At 46.9% G+C, this 26,725-nt stretch overlaps 3 protein-coding genes across 3 annotated transcripts in view; 2 read left to right on the top strand and 1 right to left on the bottom strand.

Annotated features, from left to right (window-relative positions):
• The window catches only part of LOC111145441 (sterile alpha motif domain containing 8), a 48,521-nt gene extending 37,170 nt beyond the window's left edge, over positions 1-11,351 (bottom strand). The window contains exon 1 of the mRNA XM_022500332.1: positions 11,263-11,351. The gene's annotated coding sequence lies outside the window, so the exon portion shown is untranslated. The remainder of the gene's footprint in view (positions 1-11,262) is intronic.
• A 1,881-nt stretch (positions 11,352-13,232) lies between these two features.
• LOC111145401 (dual specificity protein phosphatase 13) lies at positions 13,233-15,571 on the top strand. The gene is made up of 3 exons (XM_022500279.1): positions 13,233-13,378; positions 14,147-14,364; positions 15,372-15,571. The coding sequence occupies exons 1-3, from the start codon at positions 13,233-13,235 to the stop codon at positions 15,569-15,571; spliced, it is 564 nt and encodes a 187-aa protein (XP_022355987.1).
• Positions 15,572-15,614: 43 nt separating this feature from the next.
• On the top strand, positions 15,615-25,829 carry LOC111144992 (dual specificity protein phosphatase 13-like). Its single transcript, XM_022499628.1, is given in 6 exon segments — positions 15,615-15,642; positions 17,548-17,726; positions 18,752-18,846; positions 22,386-22,559; positions 24,458-24,678; positions 25,379-25,829. Coding segments are annotated over 6 exon segments (900 nt in total). The 3' UTR covers positions 25,582-25,829.
• Positions 25,830-26,725: the final 896 nt, after the last annotated feature.

Genomic DNA, 26,725 nt, shown 5'->3' with positions numbered 1-26,725 from the left:
CTAAGGCATTGGGGATATAGACAGTATTAAAATGCCCTTATGTTATGTTTGTTCGCCTATTAAATATTTATTGCGCACACTCCATTTGAAGGGTATTACACTAGGCAAATGGCACTTACATAGATGAATCTGAAACAGAACCTGCCCTCAATGATTTTAATCTAGAAAGGGATATTAAAGAAAGTTATTTTTAAAAAAAAAGTAAAATGAATTACAGCTGTTGTTCTTTATCTACATTAGCTCACTTAATCCATAAAACACTTACAAAGCAGTATACTTATGAAACATGTTTAAAAAATTGGAAAGTTAATTAAGGGAGTTGGAAAAGAGAAGTTATTTCCAGTTGGCGAGATCAGAAGAGTTCTTGGAAGTGACATCTGAGCTGAGCCTTTGAGACATGAAACTGTGGATAGAGATGGAGAAATAAAAGTACACTAGTTGAGGTAAACTGCATGAGCAAGGCTATGAAAATAGAAAACAAGGGAGAACCACTAATGTTCACAAGACATAAGGGAGTACTGGGATATCAAGTTTAAAATACAAACTGGGGGTTTTTGGGTGGCTTAGGTGGCTAAGCAACTGCCTTAGGCTCAGGTCATGATCCTGGAGTCCTGGGATCGAGTCCCACACCAGGCTTCCCCTCCTCTGCAGGGAGCCTGGAGGGAGCCTGCTTCTCCTCCTTCTGCCCGCCACTGCCCCTACTTGCATGCTCTCTCTGTCAAACAAATAAATAAAATCTTTAAAAAAAAAAAAAAAAAAGAAAATATAAATTGGGGCTAGATCATGGAAACCTTTAACTGTCAAGTTCAGGATATTCTATAGACAACGGGGAGCCACTAGAGATTTTTGAACAAGAGGATGACATAATGAGTGTGCTTTAAAGAGACTAATTGTCAGAAAAGTGTAAGACTGTGAGGATTGCAGCTAGCTTAAAGTATTTAACAGACTGACTGAAGGAAACAGCTTCTAAAAAACAGAGGCAAGAGATGAAGGAATTATAGGAGATGAAAAAATGGCAGTGATTACACTCTTTCTGACAAATACATTTTTAAAAACAGCATATGTGGACTTCTGCTTGTGGGAAGACGAAGTAGATACACTTTTCCCTATTACTCCCTGGATAAACCACATACCTGAGAAGGGACCCATATCTAGAACATATAAAAAACTCCCAAAATTCAACAGTAAAAAACACAAAAATCCAAAGAAAAAATGGGCAAAAGACATAAATAGGCTTGTCATCAAAGTGGATACATGAGGGACGCCTGGGAGGCTCAGTTAGTTAAGAGTCTGCCTTTGGCTCAGGTCATGATCCCAGGGTCCTGGGATCAAGTTCCCCATTAAGCTCCCTGCTCAGTGTAGAGACTACTTCTCCCTCTCCCTGCCTTCCCTTGCTTGTGTGCGCTCGCACATGCATGCTCTCTCTCGAGCTGACAAATAAATAAATAAAATATTAAAAAAAAATAAAAGAGGATATATGAATGGCAGGGGGAAGTACCTGAGAAGATGTTCAGCATCACAAGCTGCTAGGGAAATGCAAATTAAGACCATGGTGAGGTTTCACTACATACCTGTTGAACAGCTGAAAAAACTGTGCCAATATGGAATGCTACCAAGGATGCAGAGAAACTGGACCTCTCACATACTGCTGGGAGAAAGCAAAATTGTACAGCCATGCTGGGTAATAGTTTGGCAATTTCTTTAAAAAGAGGATAGACTGGGAGCACTTGGGTGGCTCAGTCATTAAGCGTCTGCCTGAGGCTCAGGTCATGATCCCATGGTCCTGGAATCTGCTTCTCCCTCTCCCAACTCCCTCTGCTGTGTTCCCTCTCACTGTGTCTCTCAAATAAATAAATAAAATCTTAAAAAAAAAACAAAAAAACCAGCATAAATTTCCCATATAGCCTAGCAACTATACTCTTACTCCTGGGCATTCATCTGAGAAATGAAAGCTAAGGTTCACACAAAAACCTGTATACAAATGTCCCTAGCTTCACGATTGTCATAGCTGAAATGTGTATAAAATCAAAATATCTCATAATATGTGAAACTGTGGTACATCCACACCATAGAATATTACTCGGCAATAAAAATTAGTAAACTATGGATACACATAATCGGTGGGTCTCAAGGACACTGTGCTAAATGAACAAAGTCAATCTCAAATTGTCACATACGGTATGATTCCCTTTATAATATCCTCAAATGAAAATCATACAGGCAAAGAACAGATTAGAGGTTGCCAAAAGTTAGAAAGAGTATGTATCTAGAGTGTGGAGGTTAACAAGGGAGATCCTTATAGTGATAGAATAATTCTATACCTTTTAAAAATTTTTTTAGGCTTTTTAAGTTTTTAAATTTATTTATTTAAGTAATCTCTACAACCCGAGGTGGGACTCGAACTCATAACCTGGAGATCAAGAGTCACATGCTCTTCCAACTGAACCAGCCACGCACCCTTCTATATCGTGACTGGTGCAATGGTTAAATCTACTCATGATAAAATGACACACAACTATAGACACATTCTGAACCAATGTCAATTTCCTGGTCTTGATACTGTACTATAACTATGTAAGATATAACTAGTGAGGCAACTTGATAAGTGGGATCTCTGAGTACTATCTACACAATTTCCTATGAATCTAATTATTTTAAAATTAAACTTAAAAAAATTAAAGGAGCAAAATGTCTTAAAAAATAGCACATGTAGCCTAGGTATGTATCTTTAAATAAGTAAAATGTCAAACTATTAATAGTTACTCCTCCAGTGAACTCTTTCACTCTCTACCTTAAATATTTCTAAAATTCCTAAATTTTATACAATGAGCATGTAATACTTGATAACCAAAGGGAAAAGACTCTTTTTTGGGTTTGGGGGGGGGAAGGATGCAAAAGACTCTTGAGAAAATGACAAGGTGGTACTTGCGTAGCTTGGTCAGTTGGGCATCTGCCTTCTGCATGGGTCATGATCCTGGAGTCCTGGGATGGAGCCCTGCATTGGGCTCCCTGCTCAGCTAGGAGTCTGCTTCTCCCTCTCCCTCTGCTCCCTCCCCAACCCCCACTAATGCACTCTCTCTCTTACTCTCTCAAATACATAAATAAAATCTTTAAAAAACCCACAAAACAATATTACTTCTCATTGTTTAAAGCACACCACACAAATAGATATGAACAGAAAATTAAAAAACCAACTAAATTCAACTATTAACCCATGTATGCATATACACACTAAAAAAAGGTAAAAAGCAGTGAGGCAACTAACAAGACCAAGAAGTCCAAAAGAACATCTGATTATAGACCCAGTTTGATCACCCATTAACAGTGTGACTTTAGAAAATGACTTAACCTTTATACTTTGAGACCAAGAGATTACAAACAGAAACTAATTAGAAATACTAAACATATGTTTTGTAAATCAGGATGACAGAATTCTTAAAATGGTGGAACTGTGATCTGAAAGATCTAGTATAATTCTTCAACTGACAGCTGAAGAAACAAAGGCTTGAAAGTTTAATTTCAGACAGATATTCTACAACAGAACTTGATATAAAACCCAGAAAGCATAGCATTTAAGAATGCTGGCTCTGGAATCAAACTGCCTAGGTTCAAATCGTGGATTTACCACTCACAGCTATGTGACCTTGCATTAGTTACTTAATCTTCTTGGGCCTCAGTATTTTTAATCTGCAAAATGAAGAGAATACTGGTTCTTACTCCTTAGCCTTGTTAAGATTACATGGAATAATACATGTAATGCACTTGTAATAATGCTTATTAGCAAATACAAACTTCTCAGTAAATGTAACCTGGTATTGCCATCCTCATCAACTCCCTTCTGCTAGCATTGCCCTAGGCCTGAAATTAAATCAGTAGGATAGTCATCTATAATTAATAATCAAACCCACTTTTTTTTTTAAAGATTTTTATTTATTTATTTGACAGACAGAGACCACAAGTAGGCAGAGAGGCAGGCAGAGAGAGAGAGGAGGAAGCAGGCTCCCTGCTGAGCAGAGAGCCCGATGTGGAGCTCGATCCCAGGACCCTGGGATCATGACCTGAGCCAAAGGCAGAGGCTTAAACCCACTCTTAACTCTCGAAATCTTTGGGTTAATATGAAATAATTTTGAGTATTTGAAAACAACTGTAAAGTCTTATAAAAGTTTTGCTCAAGGTGGATTACCTTTTAGGGAAACAACTGTGTAGTAAAATAACATAAACCAAAAAACAAAATAACAATAGTGATTTCAGTTAATCAGAGTAGAATTCAACTCAACAGGAGTTCCTCATATAAAGACTTATTTAAAAACAAGTTTAACTTAATAAAAATATTTCAACAAGAACATACCAACCTTTAAAAAAATGTTACAGGTTGATGCAATTGATTATTGTCGGTATGTAAAAGTACTTCTGGGGGTGCCTGGCTGGTTCAGTCAGTAGAGCATGTGACTCTTGATCTTGGGGTTGTAGGTTCGAGCCCCACACTGGGTGTAAAGATTACTTAAAAATAAAATCTTAGGGATGCTTGGGTGGCTCAGTCAGTTAAGCGTCTGCCTTTGGCTTACATCATGATCCTAGGGTCCTGGGATCAAGTACCACATCAGGCTCTCTGCCTTTGGCATAGGTCATGAGCCTGGGGTCCTGGGATCAAGTCCCACATCAGGCTTCTTGCTCAGCAGGGGGGCGTGCTTCTCCTTCTGACTGCGGCTCCCCCATTTATGTGCTCTCTGACAAATAAAATCTTTAAAAAAATAAATAAATAAAATCTTAAAATAAAAAAGTACTCTATACTTAATCTGGGAAGAAACTGGGAAAATTTCCTAAAGTGACAGGTTCTAGTAACTGGAAAGACACAAACTATCCTGCTGGTTTTAATTATGCAAGCACATAAGAGACCAAAATGGTTTCTAGTTTATCATTATGCAATCTTTAGAATACAAAGCATACATCAACAGGGGCACCCAGGTGGCTCAGCTGGTTAAATGTCCAACTCTTAATTTCAGCTCAGATCTCAGGGCCATGGGATCAAGTCCCTCCTGCACTCAGTGCTCAGTGAAGAGTCTGCTTGAGATTTTCTCTCTCCCATTGCCCCTGCCCCTGTGTGCACACACACCTGGCTCTAAATTAAATAAATCTTAAAAAAAAAAAAAAAAAAACCCCACAAAGGATATATCAGCAAAATGAAAACTTTATTTTCTGTGTGTCTTACAGAACCAATGTCTAGGTTCATATAGTGACAGTGATTTAAATATGCTGGATTTTCCTTGCAGTTTCACTTGATCATGTATACTCTAAAATACTAGAGTATAGCCAGAAGCAATTGTCTTCTTTTAAAAACCATACTTGTCTTTAAAAATCATACATTAAAATGCCCCTAAAGGAATTTAGCACAATGGATGAAACTTGATTCATAAATACAAAATGTGCTGTTTTTGAAAGTTATTACTGATTGCATACACAATAAAATTTTTATGTATTTTTTTATTTTTTTAAAGATTTTATTTTTTGGGGGGTAGAGAGCACAAGTCTGGGGAGGGGCAGAGGGACAAGCAGCCTCCTCACTATGAGTGTGGAGCCCAATGTGGGGCCCGATCCCAGGAACCAGAGATCATGAAGTCAGATGCTTAACCGAATGAATGAGCCACCCAGGCACCCCTACAATATAATTTTTTAGTGATGTATAAAACCTAAAAAAATAATATCTGTATCTCAAGAGAAAAAAAGGGGAAGAAAATTTTAAAAATTATATAAAGTTAATGTTAATATATTCCCCTTTAGGCAACTATACATTATAGTTCAACTTACACTAAAATAAACTTAAGTCTAAATTTACCTAATAAAGCTTAATTATTGTGCACACAATAGAGACAAATCATACCAGTCTGTAGATCCATAAACCAGAGCATAAAATTAATTTTTATGAAAGTAGAAAGCCTAAATTATAACGTAGAAGGATGAAGTTTACTTTGGGCATTTAGCTCTGCAGTTTGTTAGTATTTAGGACTATGCAGCCTTTTTTTTCTAACCTCATTTTTATTTTTTTAATTCTAAATTAAAATCTTTCTGTTAAGCAAACACAAAACTATTATTTTCTTTATATATATCAAAAAATAGTTTACTTTTCTTAATAAGTACAGAGCATTGTTTCCAAAAACATCTATGAAAACTTCTATAATTACAAGACGATTACAAAGACCTAGAACCAATTTCTACCATCAATTTTTGAAACTCTAGCAGTGATTCTCTACTATTTTGTTATGTTCCATTTAAAGCAGTAGAGTTTAGGGCAGCACATTTGAAGAAATGCTGTACTTCAGTTCTCACATATTTTTTGCTGCCTGGACCATGCACTCTTAGATACTGTTAAAAAAAAAAGTTGTCATGTATACCAAAGAACACAAACTTTTTCTGGTTCCAACTTGCCTTTAGACTAAGACTTCCACTAGCAGGTTGCATCAAATTCTATACCACATCCAGAACGTCGCAGCTCAGCAAGTAAGAATCCAACAGGTAACACTGTCCAGTTTAAATCCTCAGTTACAGTAAAAGTTTTTATGCAATGATGAAAATTTAGTAGTAAATGTAATGATGGGTTCTTGATCTGGCTGCCTGTCAGTACAAAGAAATACACCAGCAAAGAAGCATATAAAATTTTAACTCTTATTCTAATCACTAAAATGATATTTAGAGGGGCACCTGGGTGGCTCAGTGGGTTAAGCCTCTGCCTTCAGCTCAGGTCATGATCCCAGGGTCCAGGGATCAAGCCCCACATCAGGCTCTCTGCTCACCAGGTAGCCTGCTTCCCCCTTTCTCTGCCTGCCTCTCTGCCTACTTGTGATTTCTTTCTCTCTCTCTGTCAAATAAATAAATAAAATCTTTAAAAAATTTTAAAAAATGGTATTTAGAAAGGCTAGTGGTCTGAGATATTGATTAGTAAAATCTTTATTTTTAAATATGCTACACCTCCAAATCAAATCAGCGTAATGGAAAATTAGAAACTAGCTCAAGGTTTCAAAATCTATTATAATATTGCAAAAATATATTGGACTTGGACCCCAAATTTAATGTATGGTTTTGGCAAGCTTTAGTTTTATGACAATATTGTACTGATGAAACTGACATCAATTTAGTCTCAAAGTTCCAAACTAAAACCAATTTGCAGGCATTTTCAATAACTCAGTGATACAGTTTCACTTATAAGAAGACCTGAAATTAGTAGAATTCATGGTTCTCATTTCTTATCTCCTACTAGAATGTCCTACCTGTCAAGAATTTTAAGAGAACAAAGGATCAAGATAATAGATATATTACTGCCTCTCTTGACACTGCCACAATTCAAATGCTTAATTAAACCCACAATATAAATTTGAGACAAATATAAATATAGGTCACTGACTTCAAAACACGCCTTTGAGGTACATATGATAAAAACTATTCTATGGTGAAACACTGCAATTAAACTACTGTAATCAAGCTTTCCCAGTTTCTACTATCCTAAGCAAGAGCCAAGAGAGATTCATGTTACATTCCGTACTGAAGTGATTTTATCACTGGGAGGACCCAGTGTGCGGTAAAGTAACAGAACATTTCAACAGAGAGGCATGAAGTCCAAAGGCAGCTAGTAGGGGTCAGGCTTAAGGTTCAGTGATGATGGTGCTGTGTATATGGGGGGGGGAGAACACTGACACAACAAGTCTGTCACAAATCCATACCCCATACTCAAATGACAAATTATGAACCAGTGACAGAGGCATCATGTAAACAGTGAATTGATCTCCAAGAGAGTCTGGTTCATGCTCTCCAATTTTTGTTAACTTCTGGATTTCTCAAAGCTCAGAGGACAGTAAGACCTAAATTAAAGTAAGAATTACTATTAACATCATATATTACATTAGGGCTGGAGGTCAGAATTTTCAAAGAATATCTAATTAATATGGTCATTTTTATAAGACAAAATAACAATATTCATTAGAACATCAGTGATAGAAGAACTTCTCAAAAACAATGTTCAAATTTCAATTCTCAAAAAAAGCCATAAAAATGTCTCTAAATCAGCTACGGCAAAGTTACGGCAAAGTTTTGAAAAAGCAGTGAAAATTTGGTGGTTAACAAAAAAAGAATGTTTACAAGTAGCTGTGCACTGTGAATTTGAGTCTTTACAGAATGGAAAGTACTACTGAAATAAAAACTGATTTATCTAAGTAGATCTGCACGTTCTGCCATTGTGGTCATGATGGCTTCTCCTTGTCTCAGGAAACTGCTCAAGCACAAAACTGAATTTTTTTTACAACTAAGTGTGAGAACTGTCAAAGGGAAACAAAAATAACTATTAGGCATGCTAATCTATTAATTGCACAACTCCATTTAATGGTTTGTTTAATTTCATAGTAATATTAAGATGTAACCTTAATAGAGAGTTCTGTTTCAGTTCAACTCCATAAATTTTTAATTGCTTTTATTTAATTTATTTGTTTATTTGAGAGAGAATGAGAGAAACAGAGAGAGCATGAGGGGGGGAGGGTCAGAGGCAGAAGCAGAAGCAGACTCCCCACTAAGCAGGGAGCCCGATGCGATGCAGGATTCGATCCCGGGACTCCAGGATCATGACCTGAGTCAAAGGTAGTTGCTTAACCAATTGAGCCACTCACGTTCTGGCTGACTTTTATTTAGAGCTAAGTATGAAGACATAGTCTTTAGAGAATCTCAGTCTGGTGTCCTTAAGCAGAAACATAAACAATAGTATTATGTAACTTCCAGCTAAAGATCATTTGTATTAAGTTGAAGAAAAGGGAGTTAATCTTTTGACAACAGTTAATGAAAAGAGAATTTATCTTTCCTTTGAAGAAATAATTACCAGGGGCACCTGGGTGGCTCAGTGGGTTAAAGCCTCTGCCTTTGGCTCAGGTCATGATCCCAGGGTTCTGGGATCGAGCCCCGCATCGGGCTCTCTGCTCCATGGGGAGCCTGCTTCCTCCTCCCTCTCTGCCTACTTGTGATCTCTGTCTGTCAAATAAATAAAATCTTTAAAAAAAAAAAAAAAAAGAAAGAAATAATTACCAGTCCCCTGAGCATCTGAATATATGACACAGTCTATAAACATAAACTAATATTTAAAAGTTTTTGCAATCAGTACATTTTCACTGCATGAAGATTAAACAGTAAATACCTGTTTAGAGAAGAAACACTTGATTAAAAGTTTGTTTTGAAATGGCCAACAAATTTGCAAAATGTATAACCAAATAAAAAGTTGTAAAAGTAATCTTATGAAACACAGTTAAAGTTGAAGACTTCCTGAAGCCATGTTATAATTTAACAATTACAAAAGGAAATTAACTTTTTTTCTACTAAAGTGAATATAAGTATTGTAATCATCATTTTTTTGGCACAATTACTGTTTTACTACGTCTTCCACAAAAACTATCTATGTAGGGGAGCCTGGGTGGCTCAGTGGGTTAAGTCTCTGCCTTTGGCTCAGGTCATGATCTCAGGGTCCTGGGATCGTGCTCCACATCTGGCTCTCTGCTTAGCAGGAAGCCTGCTTCCCACCCCCTCCTCCACACTCCCCCACCCCACTTGTGATCTGTCAAATAAATAAATAAAATCTTAAAAAAAAAAAAAAGTATCTATGTACCCACCTATCCCAGTTCTGTTTACTGCCTACTACAGCATCCTCTATTCTTATTTTTCTAGATCTCTATTTAAAATATTATTCACACAATATATGCAAAGTTGCATTAATATTGGTCCTGCAAATTTGTCAGAAGTACCCCTCCAATTTTCAAAGAGACCCCAATCCTGGAGTTATGAATAAGAGAAGAGCTAGTACAGCTGGACGGTGGTGATTTCACATAGACAGCTGACTCTTGAACACCAGGGTTTGAATTATTTGGGTCCACTTGTATGCAATTTTTTTTTTTCAATAAATGCAGTACAGTCCTGTAAACTTATTTTCTCTTCCATATGATTTTCTTAACATCTTCTTTGCTCTAGGTTACTTTATTATAAGAATGTAATACATAATACACATATCATATAAACTGTGTTAACTGTTTATGTTATCAGTAAGGCTCCTGGTCAACAGGCTATTAGCTAAGTTTCTGAAGAGTCAAAAGTTAAAACGGATTACGACTGCATGCTTCTAAACCCCTGTTGTTCAAGGATTTAACTGTAGTTTTATAAACTCTTTTAACCCAGACACCTGCACTGACCATATTTTTACCCTGTAGTAAATGTGTCAACTCAAGTTGGCAAAGTGTAACCAGTCAATACTGAGTATCTGTAAACCCTAAGTGTCCAAATTCTTGTTTTGATTTTTTAAATTTAAAGGTAGCGTATTAAATCTTTCTTAAAGACCTAAACTTGTCTGGTAAACTTTAAGGAAAAAAAAAATACAAAGAAAAACCCACACCATTACTGTTAGAAGAAACCCAAATGGTATATTTATTGTCAGAATCACTCCTTTCACTATCTTTTCCGAACATCACTTCCTTTTTACTACTTCCCCCAGCCGTTCCGGCAAATCAGTGTTCAACACCGCCCCAGATTCTTAAAAGGATCCACTGTCCACAAACGAGAAAGCCCCACAATCCAAGCGTATTACCCTAGTGATCTTCGGCGCTTTCAAAGACACCTGTGAAAATGCCAAAGCCTCGAATTAGATCCCCAAGGGCTCCTTTTCTTTCTTGACCCCATTTCTCTTTTTCTGGCCCTTCAGGTCAGACGACTTCCTATCCGACAGCCCCTCCCTCTTCCAATCAAACCTAAATCCTTCTAATTAGCAAGACAACCCACCCACCCTGAGGTCAGCTACCTCTTCCGTCACAACCCCGTCCCGTCTCCCTCGCCAGGCTGTAATACCCACCTGGCGGCTCCCGATCCCTCGCCCCCATCGCCAAATCCCAGAGCATCCCTTCCTCCGGCCCCGCATTCCCGCGGGACCCCTTGAATCGGCTTCCCCCACTACTGGGCTTCCAAAACCCTCCAAGCCCTTGCCTCTTCAAAGCCACCCCTCCCTCAGGTCTCCCACTACCCTCGCCCCTCAGCCTCCTGCTATCTTCAACCCCCTCAAGGCCCTCGGCTCAACAGCCTCCATTTCCCACAGATTCTATTCTAGGGCAGACTCTCCCGGGTCCCTCAACCGTCTCCTGTGGCCCCCTTCGGACCCCAGTCCTCGGCAGCCCGGCTCCGCCCCTGACTCCCAACTCATCCTCTGCGGCGGGCGCCCCCCAAACTCCCCTCTCCTCAGGCATTGCTTCCGCTCACCTCCGCGGTGCGAGTCGGGTTCCCCTGACCCACCTCCGAGTCGGCGTCCGAATCGCCGTCGGAGTCCCGGGCCCTCCGGGCCTCGCCGGAGTGAAGCGCCTCGAGCGGCGGAGGCGGAGCCCGGGGCGGTGAGCTGGAGTGGAGGCGGGGGCGGTGGCGGCTGCGCGCAGGCATCCTACCGCTCGTCTCTGCCTCTCCCGCAGCCGCTGGAGTCCGAACCGGAACTGCTTCGGGAGGAGGGGCCCTACGGGCGTGAGGCGGGGCCCTACGGGCGTGAGGCGGGGCCCTACGGGCGTGAGGCGGGGCCCTACCGGCGGGGGCGGGGCCCAAACCGGAAGGGTCGCGGGATTCAAGATGGGCGAGGGAAGCAAAACCGCCGCAAAGAAGCCCGAGAGCGCATGCGTCAGCCCCAAGGCCAAAGTGGGAGAAAATAAGGGGTTGGTGAAGAAGCGGGGGCGCTTAGGAGATTAGTAGATGAAGTTTGGGAGCAAGAAGAGCTTGCCTAATTCTTTTGGAGGGAGCCAGCATCTCCCCAAGAGTCAGCATCCAATGCTCATTGTTACTATTTATTGCCCCTTTACTTTCTGACAGTCCTTATTCCACAAGCCATATAAGTCTCACTTAAAATCTTTGTGCCAATTCTGCAGGGTGTTAAAACACAGAAGGGCTGAGTAACCTGTTTGAGGTACCGCAATTAATATGTTCTAAAGCCAGTATTCCTACTTAAATCTGTCTACCTTCGGAACCTGTGCTCCTCTTCATTATCAGAAAGTCCCTAACCCAGGCCTAGAATTGGCATAAGCCAAATCCCAAACCATCTGTGACCTGGGCTCCATCCCCTCCTTGACCTTCTTTCTTATCAAGTGCAGAGCAGACTTTGATGGCTCTGATGGGGTGGAGACAGGTTCTAGGGTGAACATGACTGCATACTTCTCCCACGGGATCCCCTGATGTAGCCTTTACGCTCAAGCTGGGCTCAAGACCAGGGGCGGCTGGAAGCCTTCCCACTGCAGCTCATATGCCTTCCATCCCATCAGGGCTTTCACGAAGTCACCTGAGAGCAGGCACGTTTTCTTACCTCTTCTGCCAGTAACAGGCTCTGACAAAAGGCCAGATATATAGACCTTTCACAGTTTCCTTTGTGGGGACAAAAGCCGTTGTAAGCAGGAGAATCTCCCTCCCACCCCAAAAATGTTTCTGATAACAGTCCCTTTGGCTCCTCAGGTTTAAGGCAACATTCACTTCCCTTCTTCCCACTTTGATATACACGGCCCATTTCAGCCTTCTATTTTGAGAAATCATTTATTTTCATTATAGAACCATTGTTCAAACCTTCCCCCACAAACCCCGTGAGCACCCTTTAGATGAAGGGTGCTCCTCTCCACATTTCTCTGACCCTACAATGTAGGAAACTTCCCCTCAGCCTCATAATCCTGAAGCTCACTCAGCAGCCATATGGTTCCCACCCAGTTTTTGGCCCACCCAGACCTGCAGAGCTTTTTAAAAAATCCATTCATTGTTGAAACCAACCACCCTCTCTCCACTCTGGATCTCCACTTTAACTCAGTTTTCAGACTAAATAACCTTATTCAGGGCCTTAAGGCTATTAGTTCAACAAATGTTTCTTAGGCATCTACTATGTGTTAAACAGAGAATATCCTTTCTTTCATTTAATCCTCATATTTCTTTGAGGTAGATGTAATTTTCCTTACTTTACAGATAAAGAGACTGAGGAAGAAATTTAAGTGACTTGCCTAGATATGACTGATTCCATATTGTCATGGAGTTTGAGGTTAAGGGGGTGACTTGGGGGAAAAAATGTCCTGTTCTTTCTGGAGGCCTCTGTGACTTGCTGAGTCACTTGCTTCTGTCCCACCTGTCCCTGCCAATCTCCGGGAAGGAGAAATGACACTGGAGAGGCAGAGAGGAGTAACCGCAGAGACAGAGGGGTGGGTGGGCTGGCCTGGCCCATGGCTGAAGCCTCCGTCCCAGTGCTGAGGGGAGAGGAAGCCACGCCTTGCCCCAGCGTTCTGGAACTGGAGGAGCTCCTGAGGGCAGGGAAGGTTTCTTGCAGCCACGTGGATGAAGTTTGGCCCAACCTTTACATAGGAGATGCGTGAGTGGTAGCTGATTGAAGGGGTGTGGGTAAGGGGGACAAGGAGAGACAGTTCTTGGGCTCCTTATCAGCAATGGGAGCTGGGTGGAAGGAGAAATAGTTCTGCTCTGCACATCCCAGGCCAGGGACTTACTCCAGGACCCCAGGGTGCTGGGAACAATGCAGTGATCAGATGTGACCACCAGGGGGAGCAGGGCCTTTGCCTGCCTGGATGACTGGCGCTCTCAGAGGATCCTGAAGTCTTCTGATATATCCAGGACAATTGGTGTGTCAGGGGGCAGAGGCCTGGGGAATGGTGCTTTCGGGTATGGCATGGGATAGATAGAGAGTTCCCCTTCCTGGTCCCAGCCTCCCTCCTCTGGACACAGAGTGGGTGAGAAAGGTGAATCAGGGAAGATGTCACCACTGAATTTGCAAATTAGAAGCAGGTATGAGGTAGTGGCCAGGAGGGGCCAGATGTGGGTGGGGAGACATGGGGCAGGAAAGGAGGGGCAGCTGGATTCCAGGGCTGAAGCAATTCTTTCCTTCCTGTCTTGGCAAAGGCAGGAGCAGATGGCCTCAGGAAGCACAGAGGGTCTAAAGATAACCCTGTATGCCACCAACTCTTCCACCAGACAGCTCTGAGGATGGGGCTCAAGCCTACTGGGTTCCTTGTGGCTCCCTTTGGACGTTTATGACTCTGTCCCTCTGAAGCAGGGGGGCAGAAAAAACCACCTTCCTGGACTCCGTGGCTTAGCCAGGATCCAGCCCTATTCCTCCCCTTCCTAGGGCCACGGCAAATAACCGTTTTGAGCTATGGAAGCTGGGCATTACCCATGTGCTGAACGCAGCCCACGGGGGCCTCTACTGTCAGGGTAGCCCTGACTTCTACGGCAGCAGTGTGAGCTACCTGGGGGTACCGGCCCACGACCTCCCCAGTTTCGACATCAGTGCCTACTTCTCCTCAGCCGCCGACTTCATCCACCGTGCTCTCAGCACACCTGGGGGTAGGACTTGGGTCTGAACCCATATCCCATCCTGCTTACTCATGGGGGGCGATGTCCAGTTTCCGCTCAAATATCAGTGCCTATAATCCCTGCCCCAGCGTTAGCCAGTATCCCTCTCTGGATGTCAGTTTCTCATCTGCCTGACAGGAAAGAAAACTATGTCTCACTGCACTTTTTTTGATACCCAGAGCGCTCTGACATTCTTTGTTTGACATCCTATTCACGTCCCCTCTGTTTATTATCTATTCTGTGCCAGGCACTGAGCTAGATACTGAATCCACACTTAGACAAGGCAGAGTTCCTGCTCTTATGGAACTTGTCATTATGCTTTGTGGAAAGACAGTCAAAATTATGAGTACTATTCATATGAACGGGTAAATGTGAAGAGATCTAGGAGAACAGGAACAGGGCAAGGGCGTTCAATCCAGGGGACCAGGGAAGTGAGGGGCCCATCCTCTACAACAGGATTCACTGGGCCATGTGCAAAAAGGTTGAGCTGCTCTGTGATTCAGGTGATGCTGTGAATGGTCAGGAAAGACTACACAGGGAAACGATGTCTTAGCTGAAACCGGTCAGATGAGTAATCGACATTAGTCAGACCAGGAACAGGAGAAGTTTTAGAGGTAGTTGGCATAACGTGTGCTAAGGCTGGAGGCCAGAGGCCAGCACAGCTTTGAGGAACTGAAGGAGACTCAGTGTTCCTCAGGGTGAAGGTCACAGTGAGGCAGCCTGAGGTGAAGCTGTAGGGTCAGCAGGGGCCAATCCAGCTCATGGAGGGTCTTGTAAGCCACGTTAAGGAGTTTGGACCCTATACCCAGGGTACGCTGATTAGGTATTGGTATACTCATTGGACAGATCAGGAAACTGAGAACCATAAAGGCTGAACAGTTTGCCCAGGGTTACAGATGTACCCAAGGCGGAGCAGGGGAAGGCATGTGAGTCCCTACCCCTGCTCCTGGGTGGGCCAGCAGGCGGGAAAGCGTCTTTCACCAGGATGTCTTCCTCAGCCAAGGTCCTGGTGCACTGTGTGGTTGGGGTGAGCCGCTCGGCCACGCTGGTCCTGGCCTACCTCATGCTGCGCCAGCAGCTGTCCCTGCGCCAGGCAGTGATCACCGTGAGGCAACACCGATGGGTCTTCCCCAACCGAGGCTTCCTCCACCAGCTCTGCCAGCTGGACCAGCAGCTGCGGGGCACAGGCCGGAACTGAGGGGCCAGGTGAGGGCTGAGCAGGACATGTGGTGGGGGGCAGGATGGGTGCAATTGGAAGTGAGAGGTCAGGTAAGGGCTGCACAAGGAACGTGGCAGGGAAGGCCAGTGGGGGCTGGCAGGGGTCCGGACCCAACTATAGTTCTGGGGGGCCAGTGCGGCCGCAGCTGTCACTCTATGCTTAGTTATTTTCAGGCCAGCCCTGCATCTCCTTCTCACAGTGTGGAGGGAGAACTGGGGCTCCTGCCACCACCTGTGGCCTCCTCACATGAGCCCTGCTTGATACACAGTTCTCCTGTCATCTCGCCCTTCCCTTCCCCTCCTTTCCCTGTCTTGGGCCCAGTACCCCACTCCCTACTTGCCCTCCCCCAATCAGTCTGATCTCAGAGATCCACAGAAGGAACCTCCCTACCTTTGCTCCCTCTCTGATTCTCGGGATCCCTGTGGGACATAAAGGTCTTCCAGAAAGTCTATCCAGCTCCTTTCTGCTTCCGTTGACTCCCTGCCCGGCAGCTCCGTGTGCAAAGGCATTTGGAGGATTAGCAGTCAGTCCTTAAGTTGCGTATGAGGAACAGATCCTCAACACCTCCTGCCCCCTAGGTTTCCCCATTCCTGTTGGAGGCCCCAGTGTCCCCAGCTGCCTAGGAGAAGGAGTTGGGCTCCCCCTGCAGCCACGCAGCTTCTCAGGCTTCCAGACCACAAATGCACACCAAGTGCTGCTTCAATCTCCTTGGCACCAGCCCTGTGAAAAGTTCTCCTCCAGCTCAGCTGGGAGGAGACAGGGGTGTTTCTTCCTGCGGTAATTCGTGGTGCAGGGAGCAGCATTGTGAGGGAGCCACAGTGTCCACAGCCCTTCCTCTCCTACCATGCCCAGGCTGGGTCTGTTCCTGTCTGTCTCCAACAGCCCACCTTCCTCTCATTCACATCCCCGCTGAGGGCCATGGGCTGGGGAGTTAAGTCCCAAGGCTGCTTTCCACTGGCCCTAGCCCACCTCTAGCTCCTACCCATGCTGTTCCTTCCCTCATCTGTCCTCAGCCCTGACTTGGGCTGTGTGCCCCACCACCCCTCTGGCTCAGAGGGTCTGCCAGCTTGGGGTGGGTGACTGGCCTAGGCTCTCTTGGGAGTTGGGAAAGTGGCAGGTTTCTCCTGCCAGGCGTGGATTGAATTTCCCCCTGCTGGGCCCCCCACCAAAAGCTGTTTCTGTCTCTGAATGCATAACCAGCGCCACTAAGGGGGAGCAGTTTAGCACTCTACCCCCTCCCTGACACTGGCAGGAGGGTGAACATCTTGGGGGTGGGGATTAGGGCAGGATGGAGAGCTAGGTTTAGAGTTTGGGGATGAGTGTAATGGGAGAAATCAGGGGTATAGCTGGGTTTGGGATTAGGCCCAGGGCTGAGCTGGGTGGGAAACTGTTGTGGGGAGCTCTGCAGGTATGGGGAGCCAAGAAAGAGACAGGAATGGCATCCTGCTCTCTCCTCTGAACCGGTTTCAGGAAACTGGTAGAACAGCAGATCTCTGATTATGCCCAGTTGCCCCACTTCCTTGTCCTGGAGCCCTTAAATACCCTGACCTCAAGCCTCAGCTTCTTTCCCATCAGGCAGCTGGCTTTGGGGAGGTCAGTCAGGCTGCAGCATTGCACAGTTCCTGGAGGAGCCATCCACCAAACAGCCGATGCAACTGGAGCCCCAGGAGTTATACAGTGTGCAGCCTATGCAGCCATACACCGCAGACCTAGGGACTCTGAAAGATGATGGGGAGAGGTCATGTCTCCCCATGAGCTCTGGACCCCAAATTTAGTTTATCTCTCTCGGCACCCATACCCACCTGAACTTACACAGAGGTTTCAAGGCAGAGACAGGTTAGGTGGCAGGTCTTGCCCCTTCCTTTACAAGTCCCAGCTGATCTGGGCCTTGGGTTGCCAACCTATAACATGGAGCTCATCTCTCCCCCAGAGCTGGTCCTTTCTCCCTGCCACAGGGCTGGGCCACTTTGTTTCCCTGGCACTGGCCCTGTTGGTGCTGCTGGAAGCTCTGGTCCAGGTGGAGACCAAGAAGATGGTAAGAACCTAGTGTGCGGTCTGCCGTAGAGCATGCTATCCCATCTGCTTCCTCCTGCTGCCTGCGCTCTGTGTTGGCTACTGTCTTCAGTCCCCTCAGGTGGGAATTCTCTGCCTTCTCAGCCAACCCCTGAGGCTCCTCTGTCTAGGACTCCAAGTTCCCTGGGCTATGAGGCTGGGAGGAGAACAGGAGGGGATTCTAGGTGTTTGTGATAGCCCTTGGCCACAGCTGCCTCCACCAGCTCCCCACAGGACTCTGGGAACCCCAGCAGGGGCTGAGCCCTAGCTCCCTGGAGTTCAGACTTCAGAGACCCCTTGTAGGTGTGGCTGCAGGTAGGCAGACGTCTGTGTGTGTCTCAGGCATCTGGGAGTGTGAGTGGAGAAGAGTACTGAAGTATATGAGTATATGGGGAGGGTCTCTGGGGAGCAGGAAGGGATCTTAACAGGCCCAAATCCAAGGTCCCTAACTGACCTCAGTGGCCTTGGAAAGGACCTAACAGACCATCTGGCTGGTCTCAAGAGACAGTGAGGTCTGGGTTAGGAAGGCCTTCTGGGGCAGGGAGGAGTCTGACAGAGGTCACAGTGGCTTCTAGACACACAGCTTCTAACTTCAGGCTGGGGCAGGTCTAAAGGCCTGCTCTGAACCTCACCTTCACCTTTGTAAGGGTACACCCACTTTCCTCAGCCCGAGTCTTCTAGATCTGAATCCTGGGCTAGTCCTATAGTTCTCAGCTCCCAGCTAAGCACCCCTGGGCCTGGGTTCTAATGTTGGCATTGCTGCCCATTTGTGTGTGGTTTGGGCTAGTCTTTTTTCTGTCCTCCTCCATGGAAGATCCTTCCCGCTCTAACCTTCTGCCCATGCTTCCCACCACCCTTGAAGGCTAAGGGAGCTTTGAAAATAGCTTGGTGGGTCTTCCTTCTCCCTGTCCCACAATCAACATATGCATACACCCAGACCACAAGCAGACCCCTATGGGCTGCCTCTGCCCCTGGCAAGGCCAGGTGCCTGGCTGGGCTTGGCACTGACCATGCCAGGGACCAGTGGGTGAGCTGGGAGTGTCGGGGGAGGCCAGAAGAGGGGAGCAGCACATCATGCTTTATAATTAAACTCAAATCAAAAAATAGCAACAGCATCAAGTGTGCGGAGACAGGGAGCTGGAAGCAGACAGCACAAAGTGCCCGTCAGAGAAGACCACAGCCGGGGCCAGATACCCCCACAGGTGGGTGAGTGCCCCTATCTCGGGGCCACGGAGCATGCTGGGTCATGAGGGCCAGGGCACCTGGGCTTGTGGGTGTTGTGGAGGGACTGGGTTAGACTGGAGGACAGACTGGGTTAGAGACAGAGGCACAGACAAAGCAAGGTAGAGTCAGAAAGACGTGGTCTTGAGTCCTGGATCCCATGCTAATTGGCCGTATGACATTGAACATATTGCTTAATCACTCTGAGCCTCAGTTTCCTCATCTGTAAAATGGGGATGATAATATTAGCTGCTTCATAAGGGCACTGTGAGGATCCAATGAGAAAATGTAAGCATTTAGCTCTGTCTGGTACCTTAGTAGCTTAGTAGATCCTTAGTAAGTGGTGAATATAATGACAATTATTGCTGGACAGAGAAACAAACCTCAAGAGACACAAAGAGACAGAGACTAAGCCTCATGTCCTGTGGGAAGATATGGCTGAGGCTCGAAGAAATAATAACAATAATTATTATTATACTAAAAGGGTAATAATAATAGTAATGATAATAATAGTAAGCTGTACCCTTTGGGGGGGGCATCTATCCTAAGGTACGCCTGTGGAAGGGGCCTTCCTTTTAGTATCTCATGAAATTCTTACAGTAGCCTGTGAAGGAACTGGCTCAGCAAGAACCACAAATACCAGGCCTGAGAACTCTGCCCAGATCTGTTCTCCCAGGCCTGCAACCTGTACGCAGAGCCCCACTGGCCGGTCACCGTCGGCTGCCCACCGGCCACTTGCCCCGAGGCGTCCTTCGCCAGACTCCTCATGTCCTGCCCTGAGATGCCTGGCCTCCACTGTCCTTGGCCACTGTCCCATCCGCTTGGGGAGGAGGCGGGAGAAGCAGAGAGACTGGCTAGGAGGGAAGGCCAGTGGGAACATCTGGAGGTTCAGCTGAGGAGGTGGCTGGCCACGGCTGCCCCCTTGCCCTGAGGAGGTCTGGGCCTTGGCCTGAGGCCACGGGCATGCAGCGTGGGGTGGCAGAGCACTGTGGCGGAGCACGAGCTCCTGTGAGAGGCTGGGGAGAGCCACATGGAGAGGAGGGACACACACAAAGACAGAAAACAAGGGCCTAACCTCATAAACAGCGGCAGCCCAGGAGCCGTGAAGCCACTGCCTAAGGAGGCAGCTGTTGGGCTCAGGGAGAAGGCGCAGGAAGGAGGCAGAATGAGGGCCAGAGAGGAGGAGGAGAAGAACCGGGCCTGGCCTGTCTCTACGAAATGCTGGGCCCCGTGCTTTGCTCTGCGGTGGCTGGTGGTGGAGGAGATGTGGGGGGAGGAGTCAGGCCAGCTCTGGGGGCAGCAGAAACCAGGGGAGCTGCTGCAGCCACAGACTTCCCTTCCTTGGCTATGTCTGGAGCTTGGAGGATGAGTCCTTGGGCAGGGGGCTGGGCCCCAGCGGGACAAAGCAGACAAGTGCGGGGGTACATCCGTGAGCTTCAGGTGTGCGGCTCTAGGTGGAACCAAACAAAGAATACCCCTAAGTCCAAGGAAAAGGCCCCATTCTCCAGACTTGGACCTAAGGCCCCTCAGAAGCTGAAATATGGGATGTGGCCTAGCAGCCCCCAATCTTTGGTGCCTATGCTGTGTCCTTCTCTTCCCAGGAGCCCCTGAGACCCGCTGTGTCTCAGCCAGACCCAGGCTGCCGGCTCCCCGGGCACAGCTGGGCTGCAATGCGCCCACTGGCCACAGGGTGGCGGCCACACCCCACGCCAAGTTCAGAGGCTGGGGTACGTCTCCCTGGCTTCCCAGACCTCCATCCAAGCCCACCTGCGGCTCACTCACCCCCAGCCTTTGGCTCCACAGGAGTTTGGCTGTTGGACAAGCCTGGGGCCTGGGCTTTCCCCAGCCCCAACACACTCCGCTGCTCCCTACCCTGTGGTTACCACAAACCCAGCCACTGCTCTCCCTCTCAGGTCAGACATACCCCCTCCCCACCCAGGGAATCGTAAAAAAGCAAGGCCAGGATCTCGCACAAGAAAAAGACAGGCCATGGCCCAGACAGGAGCAAAGACTTGCTGGAGGCCACAGAATGAGTTACGGCCACTCTCTCTTCCCTCCCTCCGAAGTTCTCTTTCCACCACTTCAGTTAGCCTCCCATTTCCAAGGGGAGTTCCAGGGCCAAGGGCCTTTGTCCCAGAAATGCCAAGCAGAGAGGGGCCTGGGAGTTTGGAAGGATTGCACTTCAGTCCACAGCAGCCTAGGTCTGCACTCAGACCCCACCCCCACCGGCTCCAAGAGAAGGACCTGGAATTCTAGCCACTTCACAGCATTTGTGTTCTGGGTGGAATCTGCTGTGGCTGGGTTCCGCTTGAGTGCTGAGTCCCGTCCCTGTACCCCATTCCTGGCCCCAGGCCATGCCCTAGGTAGGTGGCAGGCAACTCAGCCTGCCCTGAGAGGTGACAGTGGGAGATGAGGGGGAAAGCCGGGTCTTCACTTCCACCCTGCCCACCAGCTGCCCACTGGGTGAGCTTGGCCAAGCCGGTGGCCTCCTGGGTGCCCATTTCTCTTCCCGGTCCTATCACTGCCTACCCAAGAGAAAAGATGTTCTTCCCAGTTTGTACCTTCCCTAGTTACTGGCTGAGGGGGCCAGGGACGATTAGCCAAGATAGGCACTCCTTCCCAGCTCCGCACCAGCCCCAGGTTCTGGTGCCACTGACATCCCAGCTCTGCAGGGGCCCAGACATCCTCAGACAACAGACTCCTGACACAAGCCATCCCACCTGGGTGAGGCCTGACCTGCAGCACTGGCCTGAGTCATGGGGGTAAGGAGGAACGTCCCAGGGCCTAGAGGTAGAGGTGCGACAGCAGCACCAGGCTCCTCTGGAGAGACAGATGGAGTAGTGACCCTCTCTGGAGTTCCCAGAGGTGGCAGCCAGAAGGCTTGGGGCACAACCGGACTGAAACCCCAGCCTTGCTCCCTATTAGCCACACAGCTTTCGGTATCACTTAAAACATTCGTCTGAGTGAGGCCTCAGGCTCTTACGAGGCATCAGCTTACTTCGTATGGAGATGCTAACAAATGCCATTTCATGAGATGGGCTCTGTCCTTCAAACACCCGAAGCTGGGAGGGACTAGGGACCTCCGGAGCGGACTTGGAAATAGCAGAGGAGGGGTCCTGAGGTGAGCTGCCAGGTGTGAGGGCCTTCCTAAGTGCACCTCTGAGGTCCCCATCCCTACAAAGTCCCAAGTGTCAGTGACTTAAGGGGGAGTTACTACCAACAAGGAACTCCAATGGCTCCTTGGGCAAAGCTTCCTATATCCGGGACCTCTGGAAAGGGCAGGAGAGACCTTCCCAGCTCCACAGCAGTGACAACGGATTGATTCCCTTGTTCTCTGGGGAAAAGGAACTAGGTCTCAGCCCCGGCTGAACTGGTTAATAACCTCATCCAAAATAGCTGAGGCCCTTCCTGCCACATCCCAGTGGCCCCTGGGCCCCGCACCATGCCTGGGCCTCCCCTTCAGCCGGACCCACTGGTGGGGATCCTGCCCCCAACCACCACAGTGTCCACTCTGTTTCAGGATGGACTCACTGCAGAAGCAAGATCTCCGGAGGCCCAAGATCCACGGGGCGGTCCGGGGGTCCCCCTACCAGCCGCCCACACTGGCCTACCTCCAGCGCTTGCTGTGGGTCCGTCGGGCTGCCATGCTGAGCCACGTCAATGAGGTCTGGCCCAACCTCTTCCTAGGAGATGCGTAAGTACAACCCAGGGCAGGAGGTGGAGGGAATAGAAGGGAAGCCTCTCCCCAAGACTTGCAGGGGCAGAGGGGGCACTGTCTTTGCCTCCCACCATCTCTTTCCACACGTCCCTATCCTTTTATGTTATTAATTTTTTTAAAGATTTTATTCATTTATTTGACAGATAGAGATCACAAGTAGGCAGAGAGGCAGGCAGAGAGAGAGGGAGGAAGCAGGCTCCCCGCCGAGCAGAGAGCCTGATTCGGGGCTCGATCCCGGGATCCCGGGATCACGACCCGAGCCAAAGACAGAGGCTCTAACCCACTGAGCCACCCAGGCGCCCCTTATGTTATTAATTTTAACTGTGGAGATAGAACACACATAAGAAAAGTACATATAGGACATATGAACTGTTTCACCATCCATGTTAAGAAACAGGACATTCCTTATGCCTCAAAAGTAACTGACCCTTCTCAGCATAACTCCCTTCCCTGTAGATGACTACTAAGTATTGAAATAATCTCCTTGCTTTTCTTTATAATTTCAACATTCATATACCTAACAATGTGGTTTTGCTTGTCTTTTAAAGCTATATGAATGGAATCATTTTGTGTGCATTTTGTGCCTGATTTTATTTGCTCAATATTGTCAGATTCACCCATGTTCTATGCAGCTGTGGCTCTCTCATTTTTCATCGCTGTATACTATTCATTTGTATGACTATACCATAGTTTATCCATTTGGTCGTATATGGACATTTGAGTTGTTTTGACTTTTTGGCTATTGTGAACAGTGATCCTAGGAATGGTACCTGGGTCCTGGGGGCACACACGCAGGTTTCTCTAGGGTGTACAGTTATAAAGAAAGAATTGTGAGTCATTTTCCCAAAAGTTTTCCTAAAATTTGAAACCTATGGATCAATATATGGATTTTAGAAATTATCCTTAATATTTAGAAAATATGTTCAGTATCTTGTTAATAATATGGCAAGTATGCTATCCCCCACCAGGTAACCAGTAATAAAATCCTTGTTGACTTTTAAAAAAAATGCATACTGGGGCGCCTGGGTGGCTCAGTGGGTTAAAGCCTCTGCCTTTGGCTCAGGTCATGATCTCAGCGTCCTGGGATCGAGCTCCGCATTGGGCTTTCTGCTCAGTAGGGAGCCTGCTTCCTCTTCTCTCTCTGCCTGCCTCTCTACCTACTTGTGATCTCTCTCTCTGTCAAATTAATAAATAAAATCTTTAAAAAAATAAAAAAATGCATACACATCTATGTACATAAATGCCTTTTTCACTTTTTTTTTTTTTTTTTTTTTTTTTTTACAAAAATGATACCTCTTTCTAGTCCCATTTTGTAATCTGCTTTAGGTAGAAAGCTTTTGAAATGGAACCACATACCATCTTTCAAAAATATTTTTAAACAGTGTTCTGTATGGTATCCTGCATTTTCCACAGGTTCTCAATATAGCACAGACACCTTTCCTCCTTTACCTGCAACTGTAACATTTTAAGGGTTGCCAAGTATTTCATTTAGCTATACCACACTCAGTCTCCTGTTACAGGATATTTAGTGATTTCTTCCAATTTTTCACTATCTTGAATGTTATTAGATCCACTTTTTGAGACACATTTTGGATTTTTTTTCTCTAAGTTCCTAGAAGGGGACTTGCTGAGGGAACGTACATATATATTTCGTGTATTTTTAAGGCTTTTGATGCATGGGGCCAAACTGCACTTGACCAGAGTGAAAAAGAGTCTGGAACTTCAACTAGAGGAGCCCCTTCACTCAGGCCTGTTCACTCTTTCCAGTCTCACACTTGGAGGAGGATGGCAGAGGAGGGAAGGGGATAAGTCCAGCCAGAGGGGACCTGATGAGACCTGCCCCCTCTCTCAACTCCCCCATGCCTTCCCTCTAGATATGCAGCCACGGACAAGAGCAAGCTGGTCCAGCTGGGCATCACCCATGTCGTGAATGTCGCTGCAGGCAAGTTTCAAGTGGACACAGGTGCCAAGTTTTACCGTGGAATGCCCTTGGAGTACTATGGCATTGAGGCTGATGACAACCCCTTCTTCGACCTCAGTGTCTACTTTCTACCTGTTGCTCGATACATCCGAACTGCCCTCAGTGTTCCCCAGGGTGAGCTGCTGGGAAAGTCATGAGGAGGTGGGGGATGGGGGTGGGGTGGTGATGGCTGTGGTGGTGGTGGTGGTGGAAATCTGGAGCTCTTTTTCCAGTAGCATTGCTGGGTTGGGTGTCCAGAGTTACAAACCACTTCAACAACCTTCCCACCCCATGGAGCAATGAGCTACTACCATTTAGTGAGTGTTGCCTTCAGGGGACCAACAATCACAGACGTAGCTAAGATCCAGTGTGGTTGTCCCTGGAACCATATCCCTCAATAAGTGTGTTGGGCAGAAGGTACAGGGCCTAGCAAAGGCTGAGCAGGCCCTTCTAAGATGAGGCCTTGGCAAACGGTTACAGGGACAGGGAAAGAACTGGCAGGAAGGGGAGGTAGGTGGACACCCCTGTCATCTGCCACAAATCCAGGGAACTCCAGAAATACAGTATCCCCTCCCACCCTGCCAGAGTTGCAAAGGATTCCAGAGGAAGCACATTGGACCTGGAGAAGGGAATCCCCCCTGTTATCTTGCTGTGTGACCTTGAGCCAGTCCCTTTCCCTGTCTAGGCCTCAGCTGCCCCATCTGACTGTGAGAACACTGTCAGTATTCTGGGGTGCTGTGACAGGTGGGCTGAGGCTGGCAGAAGGATCTTCAGTTCCCAGTGGGGTGGTCAGTGCAAGGGCAGGTAGCTGACACTAGGCTGTGTCTTCCTGCAGGCCGTGTGTTGGTACACTGTGCTATGGGGGTGAGCCGCTCTGCTACAGTTGTCCTGGCCTTCCTTATGATCTGCGAGAACATGACCCTGGTGGAGGCCATCCAGACGGTGCAGGCCCACCGTGATATCTGCCCCAACTCGGGCTTCCTCCGGCAGCTCCAGGTTCTGGACAACCGACTGGGGCGGGAGACAGGGCGACTCTGACTAGGTGAGCAGCCGGGAGCCCTGACCCTCTAGCCAGCATGGCCTAACCCAGCCAGCCTGGCCCTGGGGACAGCAGCCTCTGCTGTTTCCAAAGACCTTGAGGTATAAATAGCAAGTGGGGGTTTAGCTGAGGCAGAAGCAGGGAGAACTGAGTGGTGACCTTTTGCAGGTGGATTTCCCTGACCCAATCCAGAGATTCTTTATACAAAAGAGAGTTCAGTCTGTCTCTATAATAAAAGGTTCATCATAATAAAGACAGGAGGTCTTCTGGTGGTTTGTGGGGTGTGTCTTACTCCCAAGATCGTCATGAGAGTCCAGAAGACTTGCCTGCTCTGAGTCAGCATGAGGGCAACCTACAGAAAGGGTCTGAGTCCGTGTCATGTCTCCGTGGAGACGGAGGGCAGGTGAGGGTTAATCAGTGGTATCTGCCTCGGGTGCAAAAGGGAGGAAGAGGGTACAAGTGCTGAGAATTAGCTGGTCCTTTCTTCATTTTGTCCTCCATTGTAGCATCAGCCAAGAGCTAGGTTGTCGGAATCAAGACCGATGTTCAGTGCGTCAGCATCCTCTCCATGCCCACCCTAGCAAAAAGCAATCATCAGAACTTTTGCTGTGCAAGTCGCATCTCTTGAATATTTTCATCTATGCTTTACTTTAAAAAGGACTGACTCAAGTGAGAGGCATCTGGAAAACACAAGTGTTAACTGAGAGGATAGGGTCTGGGGAGGAGACAGCCCAGAAATCTCAGGCAAAGGATGGTTATATGATGCAGCAAAACGTTTCACTCTGAGTGTCTTAGTATTCTTGCCCTAATAAAACAATGTAAAGGGGCACCTGGGTGGCTCAGTGGGTTAAAGCCTCTGCCTTCGGCTCAGGTCATGATCTCAGGGTCCTGGAATCGAGCCCCGCATCAGGCTCTCTGCTCAGCAGGGAGCCTGCTTCCTCCTCTCTCTCTCTCTCTGCCTGCCTCTCTGCCTACTTATGATCTCTCCCTCTCTGTGTCAAATAAATAAATAAAATCTTTAAAAAAACAAAATAAAATAAAACAATGTAAAAAGCTCCCAGTCTGCTCGCTGCTGCCTCTTCACTCCTGAAGAGTTCCCACCCTGCTGGGGGCGGGGAGGATCCTCTTGCCCCCACAGCCTCA

The sequence above is a fragment of the Enhydra lutris genome, unplaced genomic scaffold (genome assembly GCF_002288905.1).
Source record: "Enhydra lutris kenyoni isolate GAN:26980312 unplaced genomic scaffold, ASM228890v2 scaffoldscaffold12, whole genome shotgun sequence".
Classification (NCBI taxonomy): domain Eukaryota; kingdom Metazoa; phylum Chordata; class Mammalia; order Carnivora; family Mustelidae; genus Enhydra; species Enhydra lutris.
Note: the sequence above shows the minus strand (reverse complement) of the source record. Positions and strands in the feature narration are given on the sequence as shown.

Bases quoted from the DNA above. Each gene is read 5' to 3' on its own strand.
- LOC111145401 (XM_022500279.1), top strand. From the start codon at position 13,233: ATGGCTGAAGCCTCCGTCCCAGTGCTGAGGGGAGAGGAAGCCACGCCT. The intron at 13,379-14,146 runs GTGAGTGGTAGC...TCCCCTTCCTAG, and splicing joins AACCTTTACATAGGAGATGC to GGCCACGGCAAATAACCGTT. The intron at 14,365-15,371 runs GTAGGACTTGGG...TGTCTTCCTCAG, and splicing joins TGCTCTCAGCACACCTGGGG to CCAAGGTCCTGGTGCACTGT.